The sequence below is a fragment of the Drosophila sechellia genome, chromosome X (assembly GCF_004382195.2).
Source record: "Drosophila sechellia strain sech25 chromosome X, ASM438219v1, whole genome shotgun sequence".
Lineage (NCBI taxonomy): Eukaryota > Metazoa > Arthropoda > Insecta > Diptera > Drosophilidae > Drosophila > Drosophila sechellia.
Window position 1 is genome coordinate 13,781,096 of NC_045954.1, and position 23,669 is coordinate 13,804,764.

General features: G+C 40.7%; 2 protein-coding genes across 4 annotated transcripts in view; one reads left to right on the forward strand and one right to left on the reverse strand.

Annotated features, from left to right (window-relative positions):
• The window catches only part of LOC6618473 (sal-like protein 1), a 111,118-nt gene that overhangs the window by 81,874 nt on the left and 5,575 nt on the right, over nt 1-23,669 (reverse strand). The window lies entirely within an intron of this gene.
• Nucleotides 16,938-18,268, forward strand: LOC6618480. Its single transcript, XM_002042714.2, has 2 exons — nt 16,938-17,378; nt 17,449-18,268. Exons 1-2 carry the CDS (start codon nt 17,124-17,126, stop codon nt 18,097-18,099), a joined length of 906 nt encoding a protein of 301 aa, XP_002042750.1. The 5' UTR covers nt 16,938-17,123; the 3' UTR covers nt 18,100-18,268.

A 23,669-nucleotide genomic window follows, 5' to 3' on the forward strand; every position in this document is an offset into this window, starting at 1 on the left:
ACCCCGCACCCGCACATTGATAAGCCCCCTCAACGCCCCTCTCCACCCATTTCCGCGGGCACTTTTAAACTGTTTGCTGGCAAACAAAAGAAAGTGCACAAATTGTTGAAATTTTCTTAGCGAAATCACGTAAAATGTTGCTAAGAGCCAATGGGCAATGGTTTTCATTGCCACCGTTTTTATACAAATGCGGTAAGGTTTTTCTTTTTTCCTCACTTTTTTTTTTTTTTTTTTGCATAGCTATTTTTTGCCAACTTGCGCAAAAAGAACGAAAATAATTCGACAAAAACTCAACACAAATCACAAGGTATAAGGCGTAGGATCTGAAGTACGCAAGGAATGGGAAAAGGGTAGCAAGTGCGGGTATGGCGACAAAGGGTTAAGGTTTGTCCAGGGTATAGAAAAATAATACATATTTTAAAAAGAGATATCTGTGTGAACATTATCGTATATCGACTGAAACTCAATGGATTTTCCATTCCTTTTAAATAAATATTATATTCACATACGAAGTTTAACTAATATATATTTTTTATCTTTATATCTTTTAGAGATGCATTTTTCAGCGATCGAGAAGAGTGTAAATGGCCAAGACTTTCTAAGTGTAGATATCCGCAGGCTGATTTGCATATCTGTGCCGATCTGCACACATGTGCGGTTTGTGTATTTGTTTGTTTGTTTTATGTGCGCACGCTGCCAATTGCGAGAAAAAAACTGCAATGTTCAAGGTCGTGCGGCGAATGCACCTAGAGCAACAACAACAACAGCAGGAGCAACAAAAATAACAAACAATCGGTCATTCAGACGATAACATACGCAAAATGTTTGAGTTCTACAAATTGTAAAAACTAGTGCAGGAACCAAATGGCGACACACACCCATGAAAAGTACAGTGGGCCCTCGCGAAATGGTGCCAAGTTCTGATAGCTCTCGGTAGAAACATTTTTTAAAGTATGTTCGACGTATACGTAATATTTTAATTTCTCAAGAAAACTGACTAAAAGTGCTTAAATAATATCCGATCTTCTACTGTACGCACTCTCGTATTTATTGGTGTATGTATATACATTTATTTATATACATATATATAATATGTGTGTGTGTATATAGAACAACAATTTGCGCTCGTCAATTGCAAGCGCGTCGCTGCCTACGTCGACCGCGACTGCGGCGTCGCTGCCATTGAATTTTCACTGTCAAGGTCGAACGTTGTTCTGATGCGCAACGCAATGCGCAATGTGATCGCCGAGTGGGTGGGCGAGTGAGCGGGCGAGCGGGGGGAGGGTGGATCGCGCCGAGGGAGAGGGCCGATATGTGCGAACGAAAACGAGAACACAGCGGAGAAGGAGAACGAGTGCACAAAAGCTGTGGGAGAATGCGAAAAGAAGGAACAGGGGGGGACAGAAACACACGAGAACGAGAATGTGGGAAGGGAATGGAGAATGCACACGGACTCTGCTTCCTCTTCTTCTACTTCTGCTGCTGCTTCTTCTTCTTCTTCGCGGCACAAGGCGCACAGTGGGCGGGATCGAGCATCAAATAGCGAGCGCACTTATGTTCAATAAACAGTAGTTCTTAATTTTCTAAAAAATTAATGAAGTGCTAATGATAAGAAGTATTAAATAACTATATCTAAACCTTATATAAATTCCCTTCTACAAATGCCCCGCAAAGTATGCACTGTTTTGCATTTATACAAATTAAATATATTATGTAACTTAAGTAACATTTTATAAAATATATTCTTATATTGCTACATTTCAAAGTAACTGTTCTGAATAGTTATCAATTTTCTAATAATTTTAATTTTAATTGAATTTTCGATTCGTTCGTTGGTTTTCCGCCCATTCCAATTACCGTTCATCATATTCTTCGATCGATCACCTCTTGACCCACTGTGCGGGTGTATCGGTACGTACACATGTATGTGTTTGTGTGTGGGCGCTGTGGCGGAAACGATATGCGGCTTATGTAATGCGACAGCGACAACAACAATCAGCGGCGACGCGTTGGCAGCGTCGAGTGCATACGCACACGCTTCCACCGCCCGCCGCCCACCAAACCCCTTAGCCTAGCGCCCCACTGCACACCCACACCCCACAACCCCCGAACCCCCGAACCCCCTCTCCCTTGGCAACCCTTCGCTAAACGCTTCCTGCACATTGTTGCTACGCTTTTCATATCGCTCGGCGTCTGTTTTTCTCTGTGTGTACTCTTATTTTTTCCCCTGCCTTTTTTTTGATTTTGTGTTTTTGTTTGTTTTTGTAGCGCCTTTTGTGCTTTTTGCATGTTTTCCTATCGCATTTGTTTTCTCAAGTTCGCGCGCAGCTCTTGTGCAATTTGTCATAATACCGCCCCGGTGCTATCCAAGCTAACCCACTGTACCATTACCATTGCCATTCCCACCCACCCGCGCACGCGGCGTATGCGTAATATTTCAAGAGAAGTGCCGACAAAAAATTGCAGCGTTTTGTCAGCGGTAAAACGTAAACAAAAACAAGCCGCCGCCAAATGCACTTTTGGCCATAAATCAGCGAAGAGAATGGAAAAATCAGTTGGCAAAGGGACAACGGTGATGGGGGGCGGGGCGTGGCGGGAATATCGAGGATGGTTACAGACCCGCAGGCGCCACGCCCTCTGCCGGGCAAATGAAGACATAATATGACATAAGCGATGTTAAAGTTCACCAAATCCCAGCCCTCGAACATCAAAAGGCAGCGTCCAAACGAAACACAAAAAGTCTAGTAAAAAACTGGGATGCAACAAGAAGCGCTCAGAAGCCAACGTTTTAATGCCCTAACCTGTTAAATGTTGAGTTAAATCTAACTGCTCTAAACATTTACAAAACTAAACATAAACTTGTCATTTTATAGTTGATGATTTTACATATTAGTATATATACAGCACAATACCCCTAAAATAGAGTATTAAAAAAAATAGTTGGGAGCCTGAGAAAAAACTCTAAGCATTTGACTGCTGTTAATGATGTGGGGCAGGAGCAAATGGGGTCCGCCGGTGATTGACTCGACTCAACTGGTTGATGGCTCCGCGCCTGCGCGGTCGGCACTTTTGGTGATAATGTCAAAGGCAGCCAGCGGTCTGCCACGCCCCCGCTGCCCGACCGCCCCCTCTTTAGAGCCCACCCCCCGCCCTGCGCAATGCTTAATCATGCAAACGACAAGAAAACCGAAATGCAGCAGCAAATGCAGCGCCTGTCAAAGCTGCGATTAATCTCACTCAAGGAAAAGCAGGATGAGGGGCACAAAGTGCAGCAGCCACTGCGGCACTGCGCACAGTGGTTAAAAACGCAAGAAAATAAGCAGAAAAGTATTTAAATAGGAAATTTAACAATCTTGAGGGAGCCTATTAGTAATAAGCAATATATTTATTTATAATTTTAGTTTCAGATAACCTCCTTTTCGTCTTAGTGAATATTTTGATTAATAGTGTTTCTTCCCTTTCAATCACTTTGGCACCACTGTGCCCAGCAGCGTCGGCACTCATAATTGAGATATGAACTTGGCAATATTTCATAAAAAGAAAATATATATAAAAAGAGCAAGTCGGCGGAGGGAACGAAAAAAGGCGAGAAGACTGGTCAGCCAGTTGGATAGCCAAGGACCAACGACGGCGATCGCGGCTTGTTCGTCTAGAAATAACTTAATTGTCACTCAATTACTCAGTTTTCAGCTAAAAGCATTCATTGCTCTGGCTTAACGTCAAAGTGGCTCAAAAGGGGGGTAACGGGGCTGAAAAAAAAAAGTGGGGGGGGGGGGGTGAGGTGGTAAACCCTGGACAGAGGATGTGGAGCCATCTGTGAGTTGCAGTCGGATAGGAACCCGTTGCCTAGGCGTGAATAATAGTTGCAGCAAAGACGCGTCTTGGCCACGGCCGGTGAATGAAAATTGATGAGTTGCGACAGTTTTTGGCCAAAGGGCAAAATCACCCAGCGCAGCATACAACCACAAAAAAAAAAGGGAATAAGAAGTACTAACTTAAGACCGAAATCTTTGATGCTCTGCAGATTTCATGTAGTGCAACTTCCTTGAATGAGCAAAGGAGTCTTGAATCGGAGGGACGAATTAATGGACAAACTACTTTGTCATGGTCTCGGTTCTTTGGGATTGGCCATCTCAATGCAACTATCAATCAAATCACTTGTGTGGGTGACCATTTGCTGCTACAAAAGGTCAAGCAATCCCTGATTGACATAAATGGATGCATTCATTTTGATCGTGGCCCACGATGATTGAACTTTGCTAATGAGCTTTATTGACCGCAAGGACCTGACGGATTTTATATAAAATTTGTAAACTCTAATGATTGATTGACTTGCGGGTGGAAAAGACCTATTATTTATATATGTATAGAATTTGCGAGTTTTATGTAAGCTGGAGAAGGAAAAATTCTCTGCTGTTTGATTAGACAATTTATGATTGACACTAAACGCATTTGAACGGCGTGATTGATTGATTGAACAACGAGGTCTAAGGCTTAAGACTAAAAATAAAATATTTTAAGAATATTGTAATTTGTAAGTATTTAACAATCATGCGTAGCGATTTGCCATGAATATCCAGGTTTTCTTTCAATATTTATGATCAATGCCCACATTGAAATCACCTTTTTGCTGCTCTTATTTGCCCCCAACATAATTACCAACATTTAGTGCGCCTTCCATCATGATTGATGCCGTTTTCGAGGCCCTGCCAGTGCAGAAAGTGCGCCTTGAAAAGGAGTCCACCCGCAGTCACCCCTTTCACCCACAGGCCCGCCATAAATCCTAATCAAAACTAAGCGCAAACAAGCTGCATCCAGGGAAACGAAGTGGGGATAAAATGGAGGCACCACCTCTGGAACGTGAATCTATAAATCCATTAATGCCATTTACCGCATAAACATAAAGTAAACGCGGCCCAGGATGATCATCTCGCCATGATGATGATGATGATGCTGATGATGAGGATGGTGATGCCGCAGACTTTTCGCGGCATCAGCACCAACGGCAAAATTTGGGATCCCAGATTCAAAAAAAACCCCATCTCAAAACCTCCTGTAAGTTCCCGCTGAACCAAAGCAATTGCTCCATAAAGTAAAACTAAATTGCTCAATAATTTTGTCCACATTTGATTATGTCTTCTGAGGGGGAGTTGGTGGGTGAGGTAGATAGGCCAAAGGAACACCGAAAACAATTTGTGTCGAAATCGAAAGAAAGAACCTATTCAAGGAAAAAAATGTTCTGTACCAGTTAAATTTTATGATAGTGATAGTTACCAAAAATCAGAATGTACGAATAGGGTGTTTAGTTATTTTATATGTTTAGTATAGTATTTTATGCACTATTTATAACATATATCATACATAATATTATCATATTAACTATGATATATTAAATATTAGATATTTTAGAAGTGCGAGCATGCCTTTACATACCACAGCATAGTGAATAATTGCAAGAGATTTCTTTAGTTGGGCTGCAAGTGTATTGCATTTTTTCCTGTGTACCGTGAACTCTCCCTCTTGGCAACCCCGTTCCTCCCCCATCCAGCGACTCACAGTCACGATTGTGCGGGGCAGGCCAACACTAAATTCAAAACCCATAAAGACATCAAAGCAGGCAACGCGTGTAACAATTTGCCAGCCAGCCAACAACAACCAATGCAACAACAGCAACAACAAAACGCAAATTAACAACGGACCAACATACAAACATACATACATACATACGTACACTCACGGACAGGCCCAAAGGAGTCCCGAGATGTTTGGGAGTCTGAGAGGACAAGGACTGAGGATTGGGGTTTGGGGTTTGGGGACTTGAAACTGGGGACTACAAACGACGATGACGACGACAACGATCGTTCGAAAACACAGCGAAGAACAAAACAGCAACAACAAGGCGACCTGGCCAAGGTATCCGCACCCGCACAAACCCAACAAGAACAACACAGTGAACAACACAGTCAACAACACGAACAACAGCAGTAACAACAGAAACAACAACCTCGGGCTGCCCAAGAAGATGCTGGCCAACACAAAATTGGCAGTGCTTTTGAATAGGAAAAAAAGGTTAAAAGGGTACTGTTACGCCATCAGAAATATTCTATAAATTTTTTTAATATTTTTGAATAGTAACGATGGACTGCAAGCACATAAAAGATGGAAAACTGGAAAGCCCTAAGAATAAATGGAATGGAATTTAAAGCTGTTGATCGTAAATACACATTTTTAAATATCCTTTAATTTTAACTTTATCTGTATCATAACTTGTCTTCAGTTTGATGCTCAGCCTTTTCATTTCGTTGAAGGTTTTGCAATTTCCCGATAACAGAGACAGCAGACGAGGCCACCCACACGACAATCGGAACAGGTATTGTGCTTTTCCGATTTCGATAATGGATGAACTCCGATCCACTGGGAGAAAGATGGATTGCACAGTGAGAGAGAGAGAGAGGGGGAGAGATGCTGCTGGCTCACGATCGATGGTGCAGCTGAAATGCTCATTAAAAATGTAGAAAGCTAGCTCCTCCTCACCCAAAAGACCTGCGATCGATAGACCGATTTTTGCGATTACCCGACCGATCGACCGATTGCCCGATCGCTCGCTCGCTGTCAGCGCTAATCGCACGATCTTAATTTACAGCAACAGCAACGAAGCAGGACGACTACCGGCGACAGAGAGATCACTTGGAAATAGAAAGAGACGGCGGTATGTGGCGATATAGCCATTGCGATATGGAGCTGAAGGAAGGAGCTCTCTGCGATGCGATCTTGGCCAATTTGGCGAACGCAACTTTCGCTTTTGCAGCCGACTGCTAACGATCGTCAATCGACGGCAATTTATTATTATGCAGCGATCGCTTGTTCGTATTTAATTCAATTAAAAGACAGTTAGAAATCATGGTAATTATGTTTACAGGAAAGCGAAAGAACGGCAATCGTGTTCGCCGGCGAATGGCAAGTGTAATTTGTAATGATCATTAATCGAATCACGATCCAGGTAAAGGAAAAAGGGAAAAGAAATATGCGTACTTAATCCAATTTTAATGTCGTGATCGGTAACCGATCTGGGATGTGGCAAACTAAACTAGATCGCTCGTTTAACAATCATTTATGTAACTGCAAAGCAGCAGATCTCTAAATTTGTTAAATGCATACAATGCAGTTCACATATGCAGGTAAATCAAATGACGATCAAATCTAGCGTTTTGGTGCCAACTAGAAGAATTTTATTACTAAAAAATGTGAACTCTTCGGCCGAACAGAAAAAACCCCTATCCAGATCTGGTCGAACATCAAATTGCAATTGCAAATCCATCACCATCGGCAGGAAGGAGAAAATCAAATATGAAAAGAATTCAGTACAGACACACAGCTACAATAATCAGAGCAACAACGTTGACAACATTGAACAACAACGCTTTCCGCTGCGCGATAAGGCTAAAAATCCGAACAACCAAAAACAATTGTTGGTGAGGCGTGTGTGGGCGCAATTTTCCATTGAATTATAATTTTTTCGCATTACAATTTTTCTTCTCCAACTTTACACAGAAAAAAATGATTCATTTTTTAAAAATGTAATGTTAATATCAAATCTTTGGCATTGAATAGAAGAACAACTTTAAGCAACCATCAACGAAAGGTCACTCAAATTTAGTTGTTGGAATGGGAGCATGGTCACATTGAAACTTAATGTCAGCTTAAGGAAAAAATGCGATGATCCGATTTAAAGTGGAAATTTGATTCCCGATTTCTTTTCGTGCACCTATCGCGCTCTCTTTTTCGCTCACTGTGGATTTTGGCTTGTCATAATTTTCATTACATGTTTTTCTGCCATGTTTGTTGCTTTCGTTGGGGGTAAAACCAAAGCGTACCTATAAAGCCTGATAAAGATCTTTCCATAGAGAGTGCGGGCTGTGCAACAACAACAACGAATCGCAGTTACAACAACAGCAAAACATTGAACAACAGAAAATTGCAACAATCTGATAAAGACAACAACTGAACTCAACTGAGAGACTCAATTGCGATTTGTGTCCCGACCACAAAAAAAAGCTAAAAAAATATCGAAAAAAAAGAAAAACTGCTGCGAAAAAGTGCGTGAGCTGGGGCCTCCAGAAACTTGTGGGTTGCGAGTTGTTCAAGACAGTTTTGTTAAGGAAATTATCTCGGAAATACTGACAGTCGTTGCGGAAAGTCAAATGTGTTTCCTTAGCTCATAAAAAAATCAAACAATGGCTATAAAGCTTACTGGTTCCTAAACGATAATATAATAAATATAATAAAAACCATTTATAATATCAGAAATAATAATGCCTTTGAAAATATGTAATCAGCATCTTAAACAATAAATAGTAATATGTTAAGTGGTCTTCTTCTAATTTTTATAGAACCATAAAAGAGTTCATGAAAACGCGTTCAAGGACTGGAAGAAAAATGTTTTTTCCGGAAAGGAAACTCCAGCTGAACGACAACTGTGTCAAAACAAAACGACAACAAACAAAACGCAAACAAAACTTGGCTATCTCGGTGTGCACGCCTGCGCCTTCGATTTTCCGCACTGCCACGCCCCGTCCGCAGCGGGATTTCCATTGCCGCCCACCCACGCAGAATCCGTTGACGGATTGAGAGATTTTCCTGCAGTTTATTTTGGCTGCCTTTGGCTGGCATGTTTGTTGGACGCAGTGGCGCAAATCGGGGACGCCATGACATTATAATATGTCAATTTTTATGCCGCTTGGCAGGCGCGTGTTAGAAAATGTCAAAATCCAGCGGCGCAGTCAAACTCTCAAGTCAGCCGCACAGCAACAACCATCAACGGTAACTTACAACATCGCAAAAAAAGGAGAAATACAGTAACAGTAACAGCAACAACTCTATTGTGCGCCCACGCGTTTTGTTCGCGTTTTAAAAAACGCGACCACTGTGTGGTGCTCGTGTCAAGCCCCCTTTAACCCCCTAATGCCCCCTTCCAGGAAAGCACCCCACCCCATCTCTCTGGTTGTCTCGGCATGTTTGTGCTCCGGAGGTTTTCATAGTTTTTTATTTGCCTGGCATCGAACATTTTTATGCGACTCCAGCGGACGCATTGTCAGGCGCACAGGGGTTAAAATCGGGGGGCGGGGGTTAAATGGGGGTGGGGAGCTCATGGATCTTATGGAGCACAACTCTTGATCGTGCGGGTGCGGCTGCTATACAAGAAATTAAATCAGGTAAAACACACTTAACATTAAGCCTTTAACAGATGAATAACTCGCATAGATCTCCATAAAGTACTAAAAAATAAAAAAATACTAAACGTATACCAAAACCTAATATTCTTAGAAACTTTTAATCAAAGGAAGACAATGGAGGGACCTTTTTCGATTTAAATTAATATTATGCCTATTTTCTCATATTCAAAATCCTTGAAATAACCCATAAACTGTTTAAAATTTAAGTGCTTTCAAACTTTCCTTTCTCGGTAAGCCTCCTGCCAAAAAAAAGTCACTTTTGCTAAAGGCCAAAGTAAGCCAAATCCCACGAAAATAACCCACAACAAAGGCCATGTGGCCGTTTTTCGTCGTTTATCACGCATCGCTGTCAAAATGTCACTTTAGCTTAGCGTTGGCAGGCGATATCTGAAAAGGAGAGGGACACAGGTAGTACTACTAGTAGCAGACTCCAAAGCCACTCCACCACACCTCCTATATATTTTCCTTTCTTTTTCCTCTTTTTAGCCGCTGCGCACGCGTAATAACGCATAACAGCAACAGCAACAAAATCACGTTAATGACAGCCAAAGGGGGGCAGCCCCCGTCCACTAACTCTCTTTTATTTTTTCCTAGCTACTTCTCCTCAGGCGGTGGCTTCTTTTTTCCACAAACTCCTTTCAGATGCACCTCAATTCGCCTGCGGGCTAAAAAAAAAATCTCGACCGCTGTTTTGTCACATCATTATCAGGTATCACTCCGCTCGGGAGTGAACGAGATAGTCAGCTGCGGAGGAAAAGAGAAGGAGTGGGAGAGAGAGACAGAGGGAAGCTGCATTTTCGACATTATTGACATGACAGCGAGACTTTAGCAGGTGTGAAGGAATTCGCCGTGCCTGACACTAAATCATGCCCGCCATATACGTATGAGTGCGACTGTATTATATGTCCATGAGCGCGGTACTTTTGTCGGCGACTTTGATTGCAAGTCCGCTGGTCGTCGTGATGACGATGATGATGATGTTGCCACCAGTGGCGTTAATAAAGTCATCTAGCGGTAAACACTTCCCAGCAAAACCGAGCCGCGATCCACTGAAAAAATGTGAGGTAACAAGTTGTGGCCTGATTTAAAATGCGTTTCTTAGGGCCTAGTCAACAGATGCTCGGCTTACTAATACGTACAGTGTGACCGTTGAACTGTTGAATCAGAGTGACCAATAGAGTGTTTAAGTATTCAAGCCATTTATTCATTTGGCCAATTGATATCTCAATCCCTGCTGGCCAGTGTAATCAGCAATGTCAATTGAAACGTTTAACGAGAGCAGAGACCCAGCTGATACCCAAGACCACGGCCGTCCGTTTGGATCCGATCGGATCGCATCGGATCGGATCGCCTGATGAAGTCCCAGAGCAGCGGACATCGAGCCAAGCGAAGGAAAAAAGTTCCACAAGGCGGCAACAAAGTGTGCGCCTTGTGGTTGTTGCATGAATAATTCATAGCAGCGGCACCAGTTAATAACTGAGCCGCAGCACTCCGCAGTCTGCAGCACAAAAAGTGAAAGCTCATAAGGCAATCAGTCAAAACGTCATCAATAGAATTAAGTAATCAACTCGGGGACCCAAAACAGCAGTGGCAGCAGCCAGCAAACCAAAACTGACCACACACAACAAAACGGGGCCAGTAAAGGAAACAATGGTAAAAAATAATAAAGGAATAAAAGAAGGGGCAAAGAAAAAACGAACGCAGCCAACATTGATTGCGGTCCAAAAAGGAGTCGAGAAGTCGAGAACAAAAAGAGGCGCGAGTGGCAGGACCACCGACAAAAAAGAGCACCAAAAGAGTGGCCAGCAGCAACGGACACTTCACGGACGGACAAACGGACATGCGGACATACGGATAAGCGGACATACGGACATACGGACATACGGACAACCGGACCTACGGACAGCAGTTGGAACAGCAGTTTTTATGGCCTTTTTCCTTTATCTGCTGCCTGCCTTTTTTCCTGCTTCGTTCTTTATTTTCTTTTTTTTTTTTTTTTTTGAAGGTCTTGGACCTGCAGTTATTGTGGTTTGACCAGTTGCAGGGCACAACTGAGTTGGCCACAACCACAAAGGAGTGCCGAGTGGGGCAGCCACAAGATATAGAACTTGGCCGGCCTGCCGAGGAGAATCTGTCGGGAAGCCAATGCAAAATTATCGGGTCTCGTATCAATGCTCAAATCCAGTTGGCATATTGGGGAATGCTTTGATTAATGTGCAAACATTATGTAAGTAAAATGGTATACGGAATCACAAGGTGCTTTAAGCAAATATTGTTAGATATTGGATCAGCCATGTTTTTAGAGTTAAAATCAACGAATGGTTTTAAGTTTTAACAACCTAACAACTTACACAGTAAGTTTCAAATACAAACTATAATATATTCAACGCTTAAAAGTTATTATAAAAACCTACATTTATTCATTTATTCCCTGCAATTCTCAGAACACTCTGTTTTAAACGAACCCAATGACCTTTTGCATTATATCAATTAAAATTCATTATGCATTATCTCGTGTCTATTCTATTCCGTCGCTTTCGATCCTTGTTTACATATTTTATTTTTTCACTCCGGCTTGCGTTTTTCGCTCTTTTTCTTTTTTTTTTGTTTGCCTTCTTCGAGGTACAATTAAAATAATTACGATAATTATATAGTTACAGTAGCGACAGTAGCCGTGCGGAAGGACACTCCCTCTCCCTTTTCCTTGGAGGGTGCGCACATTATTTTATTATTTATTTTATAGATTCCGGCATTTGTCGCCAGACATGCGACAACTGGGCGAGCGAATTACGCAGGAATTGTCATGAAAATTACTCGATTTACCCCCATGGCCCTTTTCCGGCGGGTCCTTAACCCTCTAAGGAGGGTCTTTTGGTCACATAATTAGCCATGGCGAATAATTAACATAAGTGAGGGGCAGGACCAAGGACCAAGGACCAAGGACCAAGGACCAAGGACCAAGGACCAAAAGACCCGAGGCCAGCTGGAACGTGCCCAAAAAGGAGCCAATTTTGCCGCTCTGTATTTGCGGGCACGCGTCTCGAAAAGTGTCGATATATACATATATGTACATACATATAAGCCCCAATATATTCCCTTATACATATTCACAATTTCCGGGAGATGAATAAATTACGATATTTTTTGTTTTTCCTCGATCCTTTGATTCGTTTCGTGTTGACTGCTTGTTGCCTGTTTGTATTCATCTTTATCGGCATCTGCTGCCTCGGGTTATCCACATCCATCAGTTAAAATGGTAATTTCAATAATTCCGTTGGGGATGAGTTTGTTTAAGGGACTTTAGGAATTTTATTGATAAAATCCATTTTATCCCACCTTTAATAGTTAAATGTACTTTCGAGTAAACAAGTCCCCAAACAATTAAAAAAACTAGTTTTGTACAAATCCATATTAAAAAAAAGGACACACAATCTTAATCTGTACAGAGACGAGTTAAAATCGCAGAAAACTAAAGCATACTTTTATGGAAACAAAAACGTAAGCTTCTATTTGCAAATATTGTGTGATATAAAAATGGGGTAACAATCATTTTAAAACTTAAAAAGAAGATATTTTTTGGATCTGATATCTTAGTATTTTCTGATATGCATAGCATGACACAAATATTTTCGCCTCGCAATTCTCCGCTGGCAATTCTACTCGTGCTCCACTTTGATTTGCTTATCAAGATCAAAGAGATCGCTCCCATTCTTGTTTCCCCTATACCTTCTATTTCGATTTGAAACAGGCAGACGAACAGGAAGAACGGACTGCAGCATAGCGGAAAACCACACCCGCGCAAATCCAAATCTTCCCGAAGAACCACAGATTTTGACGTCTTGGATGTTGTTTAGAAGAGCTGCAATTTGCTGTGGCCTCCAAGTTCAACTAACATTAAAAGAAGTGCACAGAAACAAGAAACAGGAGAAGAAAAATGGAAGCTATGTGGCGGCGGAAGAAATGCCGCAGAAGAGAAGCATGCACGTCTGAAGACTGAAGAAACGGGGCGAAGAATCAAGCGAAGACAATTCAAGTTGCGTGCTCTGCGTGAGCGTCGTGCGTTTGACTGACTGAATGACTGACAAACTGACGGACGCCAAAACTGAACCGGGTCTAATCCATAGCGAAGACTGAAGACTGCAGACTGAAGACCAAGACTGACTTGGCCCATCATCCATCCATTTATTTCAGAGTTTCTGAGCTGCAGTTGCGGGAGTCGCAACGGCAAACGGAAAACCAAATTATACACATGCATGCACTGAGACAAATTCTTAGTAAGCGGCTATTCTTTTCTAATATATTGATTCATTTTATTGGCAATCAAATCGAAAATCTCTGCAAGACTCTCTTCAAATGGTAGTACACCATATCAGGTAATATTATTTTGGATTATTTTTCCAAGTGTAACCAAGTCCGAGTGGAAGACTGGGAAGAACACCTCCCGCACTCATCCCCCTTCGGGCCACACCAACACAATTGAAATTCCTCTAGCGCAGAAATTGCATTTCACGCTGGAAATGCGTGCTCTGCGTGCAGCAAGAGCCAAAACCAAAGTGCAACAGCAACAAAAAATTGCAACTGCAACAGCCACAATCATTGCTGCTGCAACAACAACTACAACAAGCACATCTAGAGCTGCATTCGCAGTCAGAAGAAAGACAAAACGCCTGTGATACTGTGAGAAGACAAGCTTTTGATGCACTATCAAAATTTGCTAAATTGGATAATAGGACAATTCGAAGGGAAATATTTGCCAGAACTGTAGCATAATTTTTCTATTTAATGCCAGTTAATTAAAACTAGTAGAAGTAACTTTAAGTATGGTAACTTATTTTAGTGCTAGCTCTTTGATATCAGACATACAATAGTTGTTCTACAGTTTCTAATCCTAATTTTCAAAATATTTAAAATTGTTTGCGAGAAAGAGTAACTGCAGTTACGAACTAGTTGAGCAGTGAAGATCAGTGGGAGGCTGCCGAGTAGCTTTCGGATCCAAAGTGTAGGTGCTACGAAGGAATTGTGGGTTGCAGCTGGGCTCATTCCGTCAAGCTGGCAAATGCCAAAAGCCCAGCACAGGAAAATATTCCTTTGATATCAGTGCAAATAGAAAATGCAGCATACTTGATGCTCTTGGTGAAGTTTGATCACATATCTACTACCTACCATATGGTTATTATTTAATTATGAGGCTTAATTTCAGTTGGCATCGGACTGAAATCATCTGCGCCTTTCACATCCATCGCCTCACAACATTGTCATATTCAATGGTTATTTCTTGTTGATTTTTCCCCACTACTCCGCTGCTACTTTGTTGTTGTTTACTTTTTGGGTCTTTCGATTGTCAGAAGCAGCAACAACAAATCTGCACACTTCTGCCGCCGTTGGATGTGTTTGTTGACACTCGCAACTTTTTCGCAGCCCACACAAAAAATGAGTGTGGAAAATGTGAACAGGATTCCCCAGATGAGGCAGCAATATAATGTGTAAATATTTTCAAAGCTTAAACAGTGCAGCAGTGCTTCGAAATTAAAGTATGATTGTTATAAAGTATATAATTTTGACCTTCAATCAAATAAGAATGCGCCAACCTTAACCCTTGTTGATCAACTGAACATGACGTTAAATTAACCATTGAACACCATTACCTCAACGTTCAATTCCACCTTCATTATCATATTATTTCCAATTGATTTATACATCAAGTTTTTTGCCTTACCTACCCCAATTAGCTCACTTTTTTACGACAGTTTTTCGATGGAACTTCAGGCCTTCGTTATTATATTTGCTTTATTTTACCATTTCGTTTTTTTAAACTTTCTTTTTTGGTATTTTTTGCCTGACGTCAAGCTGTTCCCTTGGCCGCCAATCCTTGTGTCAAACCGTTCTTAAGGGTAAATGGAAAATCCATTAATAAATAAAAAAGCGCCACTCACCTGCAACGAGAGAAAGAGAGAGGGAAAAATACGTTAAAAAAGAATTTCATTAAGTGCATTGGGGGTTCGACTCAGTAGAGTCAAAGGGAAAATACAAATAAAATTATAAATGGCTAGTGCAAACAAACAAAAAAAAATGGGTAAACTGGCCGGCAAAATGGCGACGGATATGTGTGTGCATCCACACACACACAAACACACGCACAGACAAACGCATACATTGACACTAATAAGCTGCCGAGTTTTGCGTGTGTCAACTTTTGCACTTTTTGCGCAAATGCAAATTGTGTAAAGAGAAAAAAAAAATATATATATATATATTGAAAAAAAAAAGATGAAAGAAACATATTTTCACACGAGACATGACTAAACCCCCCCTCAGTCACCGCCACCGCTGGCAATCAGCCCATATCGCTCGCACACTGCACGCTCCAGCGATTCGTTGGGCCAAAAGGGAGATATATGTACATATATACAGATATATACAAATATGTACACACGGGCAAGTGCATTTATATATGCATATATGTTTACCTGTACTATAACTTCATTCCAATGGCCGCCCTGCACTTCCTAGGGCCTATGGCCCTCTCTTTCTGGCGTTCCCTCAGCTACGAAAAAAAAACATAAAATGAAAAAAAAAAAAACAGGAACAAGAAAAGCCCATGCATATTGGATGTCTACGAATAGTCCAAATATTTGTTGGAAAATCGCTACAGAGAACCCCCAAAAACAGAAACAACAATCGGAACACGCAAAGCCCAAAGACAAGGCTCTAAAATGTACACTGCCAGAAAAATGTTGAAAATTCAATAAGCGAAAAGAAAAAATAAAACAAGCTGGCTTGTCATTACTACTACTTTAAATTAGTGAATTCAGTTATGTATGCTCCAAAGTTAATTTGCTACCAATTTGAAAGCAAACGAACTATTTTGCGCAGTGTAGGTCAAAGAGGAGGCGTGGTGTGTGTGCTGGCTGCTCCTTCGCCCTCCCCTATTTATTTTTATGGGCAGGGTTAGCTCGATTTCAGCTAAGGACATCCACATCCACAAACACACAAAAACACACACACTGAAACACACTTACACAAAGAGCAAAACTAGAGAAATACACACTATTCTTCCTGTTCCTATTCCTTCAGCTACTCTTCCACCTTTTAACCCTTCCGTTGTTATAGTTCTTGGCTGAACGCATTTAATGGTCGAACAAATGCCTCTATTTTTTTTCTGTTGTATTTTTTGAGGGTGAGAACTCGCACACACACACACACACACGTGCAAGCGGTAAGGGTTGCTAACCCTCCCGTGCGTATATATATATAAATGTATATTTGTGTGTGTGAGTGTGCGGGATGAAAATAGTGCCCCTAGAGTGCGAAAGAAAGAGAAGGTGCGCTACTGGCACATTTAACCCATTGGCAGCCATTTTTAGTTTTGGCCACCACAAATCCAAGTAACTTCTAATGGAATGAGGGGTTAAGGAAAGGTTGTGCCGATCAGAAAGGCTATTCATCGATCGAAAACTACTAAATACAGACTAACGCTTGCCAGGTAAATTTAAACTTCATTAGATATATTTTATAAATCACAATTTACACAATATTTATCCAAATATTTACATCACTTCTTTTATAATGGTTTTCACATTTTTGTATCCCCATATTTGCTATTGTTTGGCAAGACAATAATAGTGTTTTAGTATTTCTTCTACCTACATAGCCGGCTCTGACTTTTAAGTTTTCCCATGTCTGTAGTATCTGCTATCCCAAAATCACTTTAATCAGATCGCTGGTCCGGAATAGACATTGTCGACTGACTTTCCTATTTTTTATTGTATCAGTTAAAATTCTCAATGTGTCACTAAAAATAAACGGCCAGATCGCTGAACGGAAAAACAAGAAAATTCGAAGTGTTATTCATTTGTTCGCCCAAGCACAGAATAAAGTGTAGTTTTTACAATGGCCAAGGATCAAGAGGGAAACACATATCACCCATCCGCCCCGGACTCCACGGAGGACCAGAAACGGGAGCAGCGTGCCCGCCTTATCAAGGCATTGAGCCGCTTCAAGCCCCGCGATGCCAGTCCGCTTCAGTTCTACAACTGCGTCCGCGAACTGTGCATCATGCACAATTGCAGCATCGACGAGGGTCTGGAACGAGCGGCGTTAACTTGGCCAGGACTTAGCATGCGCCAGAGAGAGCTGTACGATTCGGTAAGTGGAAGCCATGGATCAGAACTCTTTTTGTCAAAGTGGCACATCGAACTATCTCCAACTATTTTAGCAACGCCACGCAGAACTGCCGATCCCTGTCCCACGTCACCTAATCTACCGAGCATTCCAGAAGGAGAGCAAGGGTCTCTGGTCCTTGGGCCGCTCCTCGGCGGGTGGCAACAAGCAGAGCACCCGCTACACCCTGGAGTCCTATAAGCCGCCGCCCAAGCTGTCCCGCCTGAAGACGCAGCTGAATGAGCGGCGTCCCAAGTACGACAATCTATTGGATCTGCCGCCCAAGGAGGCAGCTATGCGCGTGCCGCCGGAGCCGAATCGGAAATTTTCCAGGGTATCACCAGCATCCGGTCGCCGGATACGGAGTTTTACGCCTCCGGCCGTTACGCGTGTTCAATCGATCCGGCAGATTCTGTCGATGGCCAGTGTGGACATGAAGAAGAGCACCCGGGTGCGGAATTCGGGAAAAAGCAATCGAACCAAGAAACCCGAAGCGGCAGAAGCCGGCAAATCACAGCCGGATAAACTGGCAACCGGAGTTCCCAAGCTGACGAAGAAGAAGACGATCAAACGCAAGGTCATCGCCTCCAAGGCAAAGCGATTGGCCAAGGAGGAGGATCTGCTGTCCTCGAATAGCTGGGAAGAGGCCATCGGATGTGTTCGCCGGCGTCTCATGATGCACAAGCCCCTAAAGTCCAAATCCTAACTATATACAATATATATATATACCCCACAAAATGGTGTCAGTAAGTGTAGTTTTTACTTGTTAAAGAATTACATCATTGTCCTCAATTGAAAGGCTGATTGTTAGTCGTGCTCTCCTTTAAGACAACACAAGCCCCTTAAGAACACAAGATGTTAAATTAAAAGTATGTATTTATAACTCAAAATGTACATTTTAATGGAAACATATTTTCGGCAAATATTATGGGGTTAATTATTTCGTTAGCATATTACGATCACAAGCAGAGCAAAAGAAACAGTTGAGAGGTGATTCATCAATTTGATGGCAACCATTTCGCCAAACCTTTGTGTATAATTGATTCACCCAGATTAACGCATATAAACATACTGATTTCGTTCGCAACCGATCGCCAACATAAAAAGTGTCCAATAAATACTATAATTAAAAGCATATTGAGATCTTAACATTTCGTTCGAAACATTTTATTTCGTCTATGGCCGCTTGTTTCTCGTTATTCCCCGACTTCTTTTCCTATTAGTTTTATTTTTCTGGTTTCCAAGCGGGCGCAATCATTTTGATGAACCGTTAGTTAAGCACCAACAACAGCAACAATAGCTAATAAAACATTAACGCACACACTGGCATAGAAGCCCAAAAAAAATATAAATAAAATCAGCAGAGGCAGAGAAAAAAATTCGCAAAAGTTTTATTTCACTTTTTTTTGTTTTTTTTTTTTTGCCAATCGGCACGCAGAAACGACGTTGAGCATTTGACCTAAATTCGGGGACAGCTCTTCTTCTACGTTTTCTACTATTTTTTTTTTGCGTTCTCAACGCGCTTTTGTGCGTTACCCAAAAAAAAAACCGAAAAAACGAGAGAAACGCAAAAAATTCGCAAACTTTTTTGCGACTGCTAATTTCGCAAAGGCAAACAAAAAACATTTCAATTCCGCATAGAGAAAGAGAAGCGAAGAGTTGGTAAGGAAACAAGACCGAAACAACTGTACAAAAGTCAGTTTATTTTATTTAATTTTTTTGGGGGATTTTTGTATTGTTTTTTGATTGCCTATGTCACGAAAAATTTTTGCGTTTTGCCTTTCGGCAATCTTCAGTTTTGCGGGGATATGTTTTTAGGAGAATTTGTATTCTACCTATTTGGCAGAAGATTTGTAGAATAGATATAACACAGAGAAATGCGATATAAAATGGTGGGTTTGAAGTAGTTTTTAAATATTATTCATACTGACATAGACTATTGAGGTAACAAGACAAAATTCCAAATAAAATCTTGGAAAATTCTATTAAGTTTCTTCTATCTTAATTGTCAAACTTAAACTGTGAAGAAAGTTACTGCGATCTTTGCTAATGCCTGGTTATTTTCAAGGAGTCTTATCGATGCCTTTAATTTACTCTCTTCATTCTCGACAGAACTTTCTACAAGCGTATAGTGTACGAAAAACTTTTTAGCCAGAACCAACCATCTAAGATTAATTTGAATCATCCGATTTCATTGCCATTCTTTCTTCTTTTTGGCCCATAACAATTTATAGACGCTTCTGCTCGGCAAAAGTTTTGATGACGCTCCAAAAAGACACATGCGGCATAAGTACTTTATTCAAGGGTATTATGATTTATTTAACGACTTTCAATGGCATTTTAGTAACAGCTAAAATTCTATTTTAATTTTGAGAAATATATACCTTTTAAGGTATAGTTTCAATGATATGAAATTCAAAATTACTTTATAGATAAATAATCAAAAGTAAAGCGCTTTTTTATCATTAAGATCATTTGGCTTAATTATCAACCTGCCGAATCTTAGGTTTCCCAATTTCTCTGCACTTTTTGTTGTAGTTTTCTTTCCTTTTTGCTTGTTGCTTTGCTCTTGCGCCATTTGACTTCCTAACAGCTTTTGTGGCTCCAAACATATCTACAGACCTACATACATCTACATATGAATCTGCTATTTTTTAAGTCGCTAACTAGGCAAAAGCCACCAAGTTAACCCAACTAGGCGTCCCTCGCCACTCTTCTTATACATATATTTTTTTCTACTGGGCGCTGCTGTGTTTTTGGCTTTGTTTTGTTGTCAAGCTGGTGTCCAAAATCCAAAAAAAATAGCAACAATTTCAGCAAGAGCAAGAGTACAACGCTGATTACGCAATGCGTTCGGGAAACACACACACGCACATGCAAAATAAAAAAAAAATAGACACACACAGGCAAGGTTTTTGTTTCGTTTCCGCGATCAACGCGCTTGCGAAAACTCACACAAGCATACACCGAAAAAAATTCGCAAATAACAACAAAGTAGCTTGTGCGTGCGACCCAATTGGAAATTTGACACACATTGACAGCGTAGATAGGCGAAAAAAAAGTGTGCGGCACGGAGAGGGGGAGAGGGGGAGAGGGGGAGAAGGGGAGGGATGTCGGGGGATCACCAGCAACATTTGCAAAATACTAAAATTCAAATATAAACATAAGTTGTGCGATAACTGATCCTCTAAGAATATTTAATCAAATTGAAAGATTTTCTTGATATATATATATTTTTTAAATCTTCAAATTTGTTTGGCTAACAATGTTATGAGCAATTGTTTTTGTTCTTTCATATTATTAATAATATTAATTAAGGAAGGGCACAGATTCTTTGTCAGCGTTTTCCATGGCGAAATTAAAAAGAGAAAATTTATAAAAATAAAAAAAAAATGTGTGTGTAGGGGAAACACACATCTGCGGATTTGTGTGTGTTTGCACTCATTGCTCATTTGTTTCGTGGGCTTAGAGTAACTGGCAACTGGCCTGACCTTTGGCTTGACCGTGGGCGTGAATTGCGAATAGTTGCGAAAATACAAAACACAACAACAAAAAAAAAAGAAACAGAGTGTACTTTGCAAAAGAGCTGGAAAAAATGAAGCTCGAAATGGCAGACAAAACTGTTTCTAGCGGGCTGCTTGTCGCACAGCTCAAATTCAATGCTATCTACGCACATCTACAAACACAAATTAGTTCAGTAGGTGCTTCGATGTTATGGTTTTTGTTGTTCCTGACGTTGGGGTTTAATTTTAGATGGCTGTGGAAAAATTAAACATTTCTCAGTGCGAATTGCCAGCGAGAAAGAGAGATAGACAGTGCGAGAGAGAGAGAGAGAGAGAGAGAGGGAGCGGGGGAGCGTGGCTGGGCCCATAAAAAATTCGCACATTTCTGTCCTTGACACACATTGCGTATACGCAATCTACGCAGCCGGCTCCGCAAAGCTGATTTCGTTTATGAGTGCGTGCGAATTTTTTTTTTTTTTCTAGTTCCCCTCTTTTTTTCGCAATTTCGCATTTGTGTGTGACCCACATATGAAATCAAACAGATACAGATAACATATGTTTTCCTTTATATGCCTAGGAATTTTTGCATACACTTTTTCTTTTTTTTACGGAAGACAAGTTTGCATAGTTGGGAAAATATCGTTTGGCAAGCGGGAAAATTTCGTACTTCTCCCACTTTGTCATTGATTAATGAAACCATCGTTTGTGCATTTATTTTGCCCGCTGCGAGGTCAGAAGGTCGCAAACGCATCGCAAAAGTCGCAGCAATTGACAGCTGCCAGTGGAGGAATAGCGAATCGTATATTTTCAATGGTCAGAAAATGCCAAAAGTTAGCACCAAAATATGGCGTTAAATCTGTGCTATTTAAATAAATAAATGTTTTGCAGTTTGAATTAATAAATAGCATTAATCAAAATAAAATATTATCAAATAAAAAAAAAGTGCAGATACTTTATATATCTAATTCTCTACAACATTTTTTCTTACAATAATTTTGCAGGTATATTTCTTAATTTTTGCTTAATGTCATGCGTTGAGGTGCTAGGAACGTGCCTTCTGCCGTTTTTCAGTATTTTATTTTTGTGCGATAACGAAATATTGCTAATGTTATATACAAATTCCTATATATAGTAATATGTATAGGTTTCAGTCGGTCGGTACATCTCACCACACACACACATATAGTTCGCCCAAAAGTTCTAGTCAGCAAAGTGTGACTGATAAAAGTTCGTTTCTATCTGGGTGATATTTTTTGCCTATTCTTCTTTTTTTTATTTTTTAATGATTTTTTGTGTTTGTCAAACATGCGAAATTGCGTAAGCAGCAAGAGGCGAAACTCGAGAGAGAGATTAGAAAAGTGCGAGAGCGAGCGAATTGGCAAAAATGCGAAAATACAAAAAAAAGAAAAAGAATCGCAAACACACAGATACGCCAATACCAATGCAAATCTACACATTCGCACGCTATTCAACTTGACTTTGAAAAATGTTGACAGAGCGCAAATAAAGAGAGGTAGCTCGCGATTTTCGGCAACATTTTTTCCTGTATTGCGGACTGTATTGCTTTTGCCATTTTTTTTTCTTTTCAGCTCTTTTTTTTTTTGGGTGCGTGCGTTGATCTCGCAGAATTTCGGCTACGCACTTTTTTGCTATTGCGAATTTCTTTGCCTTTTTTCGCATTTTCTTGTCATTGTGCGTGTGAGTTCATTGACTTTTGTGCGTTCTGTGCGTGCCTCTCTTTTTTTTGGCGATTTGAGGCCTACAAGGTGTAGTTGTTTGGTTGTTTGGCCGTCTGTAATTTTTGTGCGTGTCGTTGATCTCTTTCAGGCCGAAAAAAAAAATTGTGCGGGTTCATTGAACCCCTTGATTTGGGGCTTATGGGGCGTAGGAAAGTTGAATAGACTCGCGAATTTTTTTCGCGGTTCGCCTAGCTTTTATTCTGCGCTGTCGCTTCGATTTAGGCATAGAAACAGGCAGTTATTAATCATGGACGGAATCTGATTAAAGGGTTGATAAAGAATGGGTATTTGTGGGCTTTGGCTAATTTATGTCGGATATATGGGCATTAAAGTATGTCAGCGAAGTTATAATCGATATGAATTCAAAGTAGTTTAAAATCAGCAGCATTTTGGGTATATATTATATTATTTATGTTGACCTTTCTTAACTTTCACCCTTTGATCAGATTAAAATGTTTCCATTACTAAATTGCAGCTAATTCTTCTTATTTTAACTTTTCCTTTCTCTAGCACCCATTAGTATTGTTTTTTTTCCATTAGTTGAACTCCTTCTGCCTTCAAAGATAAAAACCCGCCCGCATTTAGTAACGAATTCAACAACGCGATCCAACAATCGATCTTTCACGCCTGCCCCATCCTTCACTTTATTTTCCGCGCAATTTGCAGGCTGCCATCATTTTTTAACGCTTCGTAGTCGTGAGGGGGTGGAGTGCAAAAAAAAAAAAGAAATGCAAACAAAACCTAAAAAAAAATATACAAAAATAAATACATATAAAGAAGGGGTTGAGTTGCCTAGGTGAGAGCATAATTTATGCCAAATTTATGCATTTTTTTCTGCCGCTTCTTTGCTTTTTCATCGTCTTTTTGTCTCAACTTTCGAAAGTTCTCTTTTATTTCACTTTATTCGGCCTGCCATTTTAGCCAAAGCCATGGGAAACATTTTGCAATGGTCAAAACGCGTGTCGATTCGGCCCGTTGGTGGAATTTCGTTTCTTATGTCCGCTGACAGTTCCGAAACGGTCAGACATCAACTT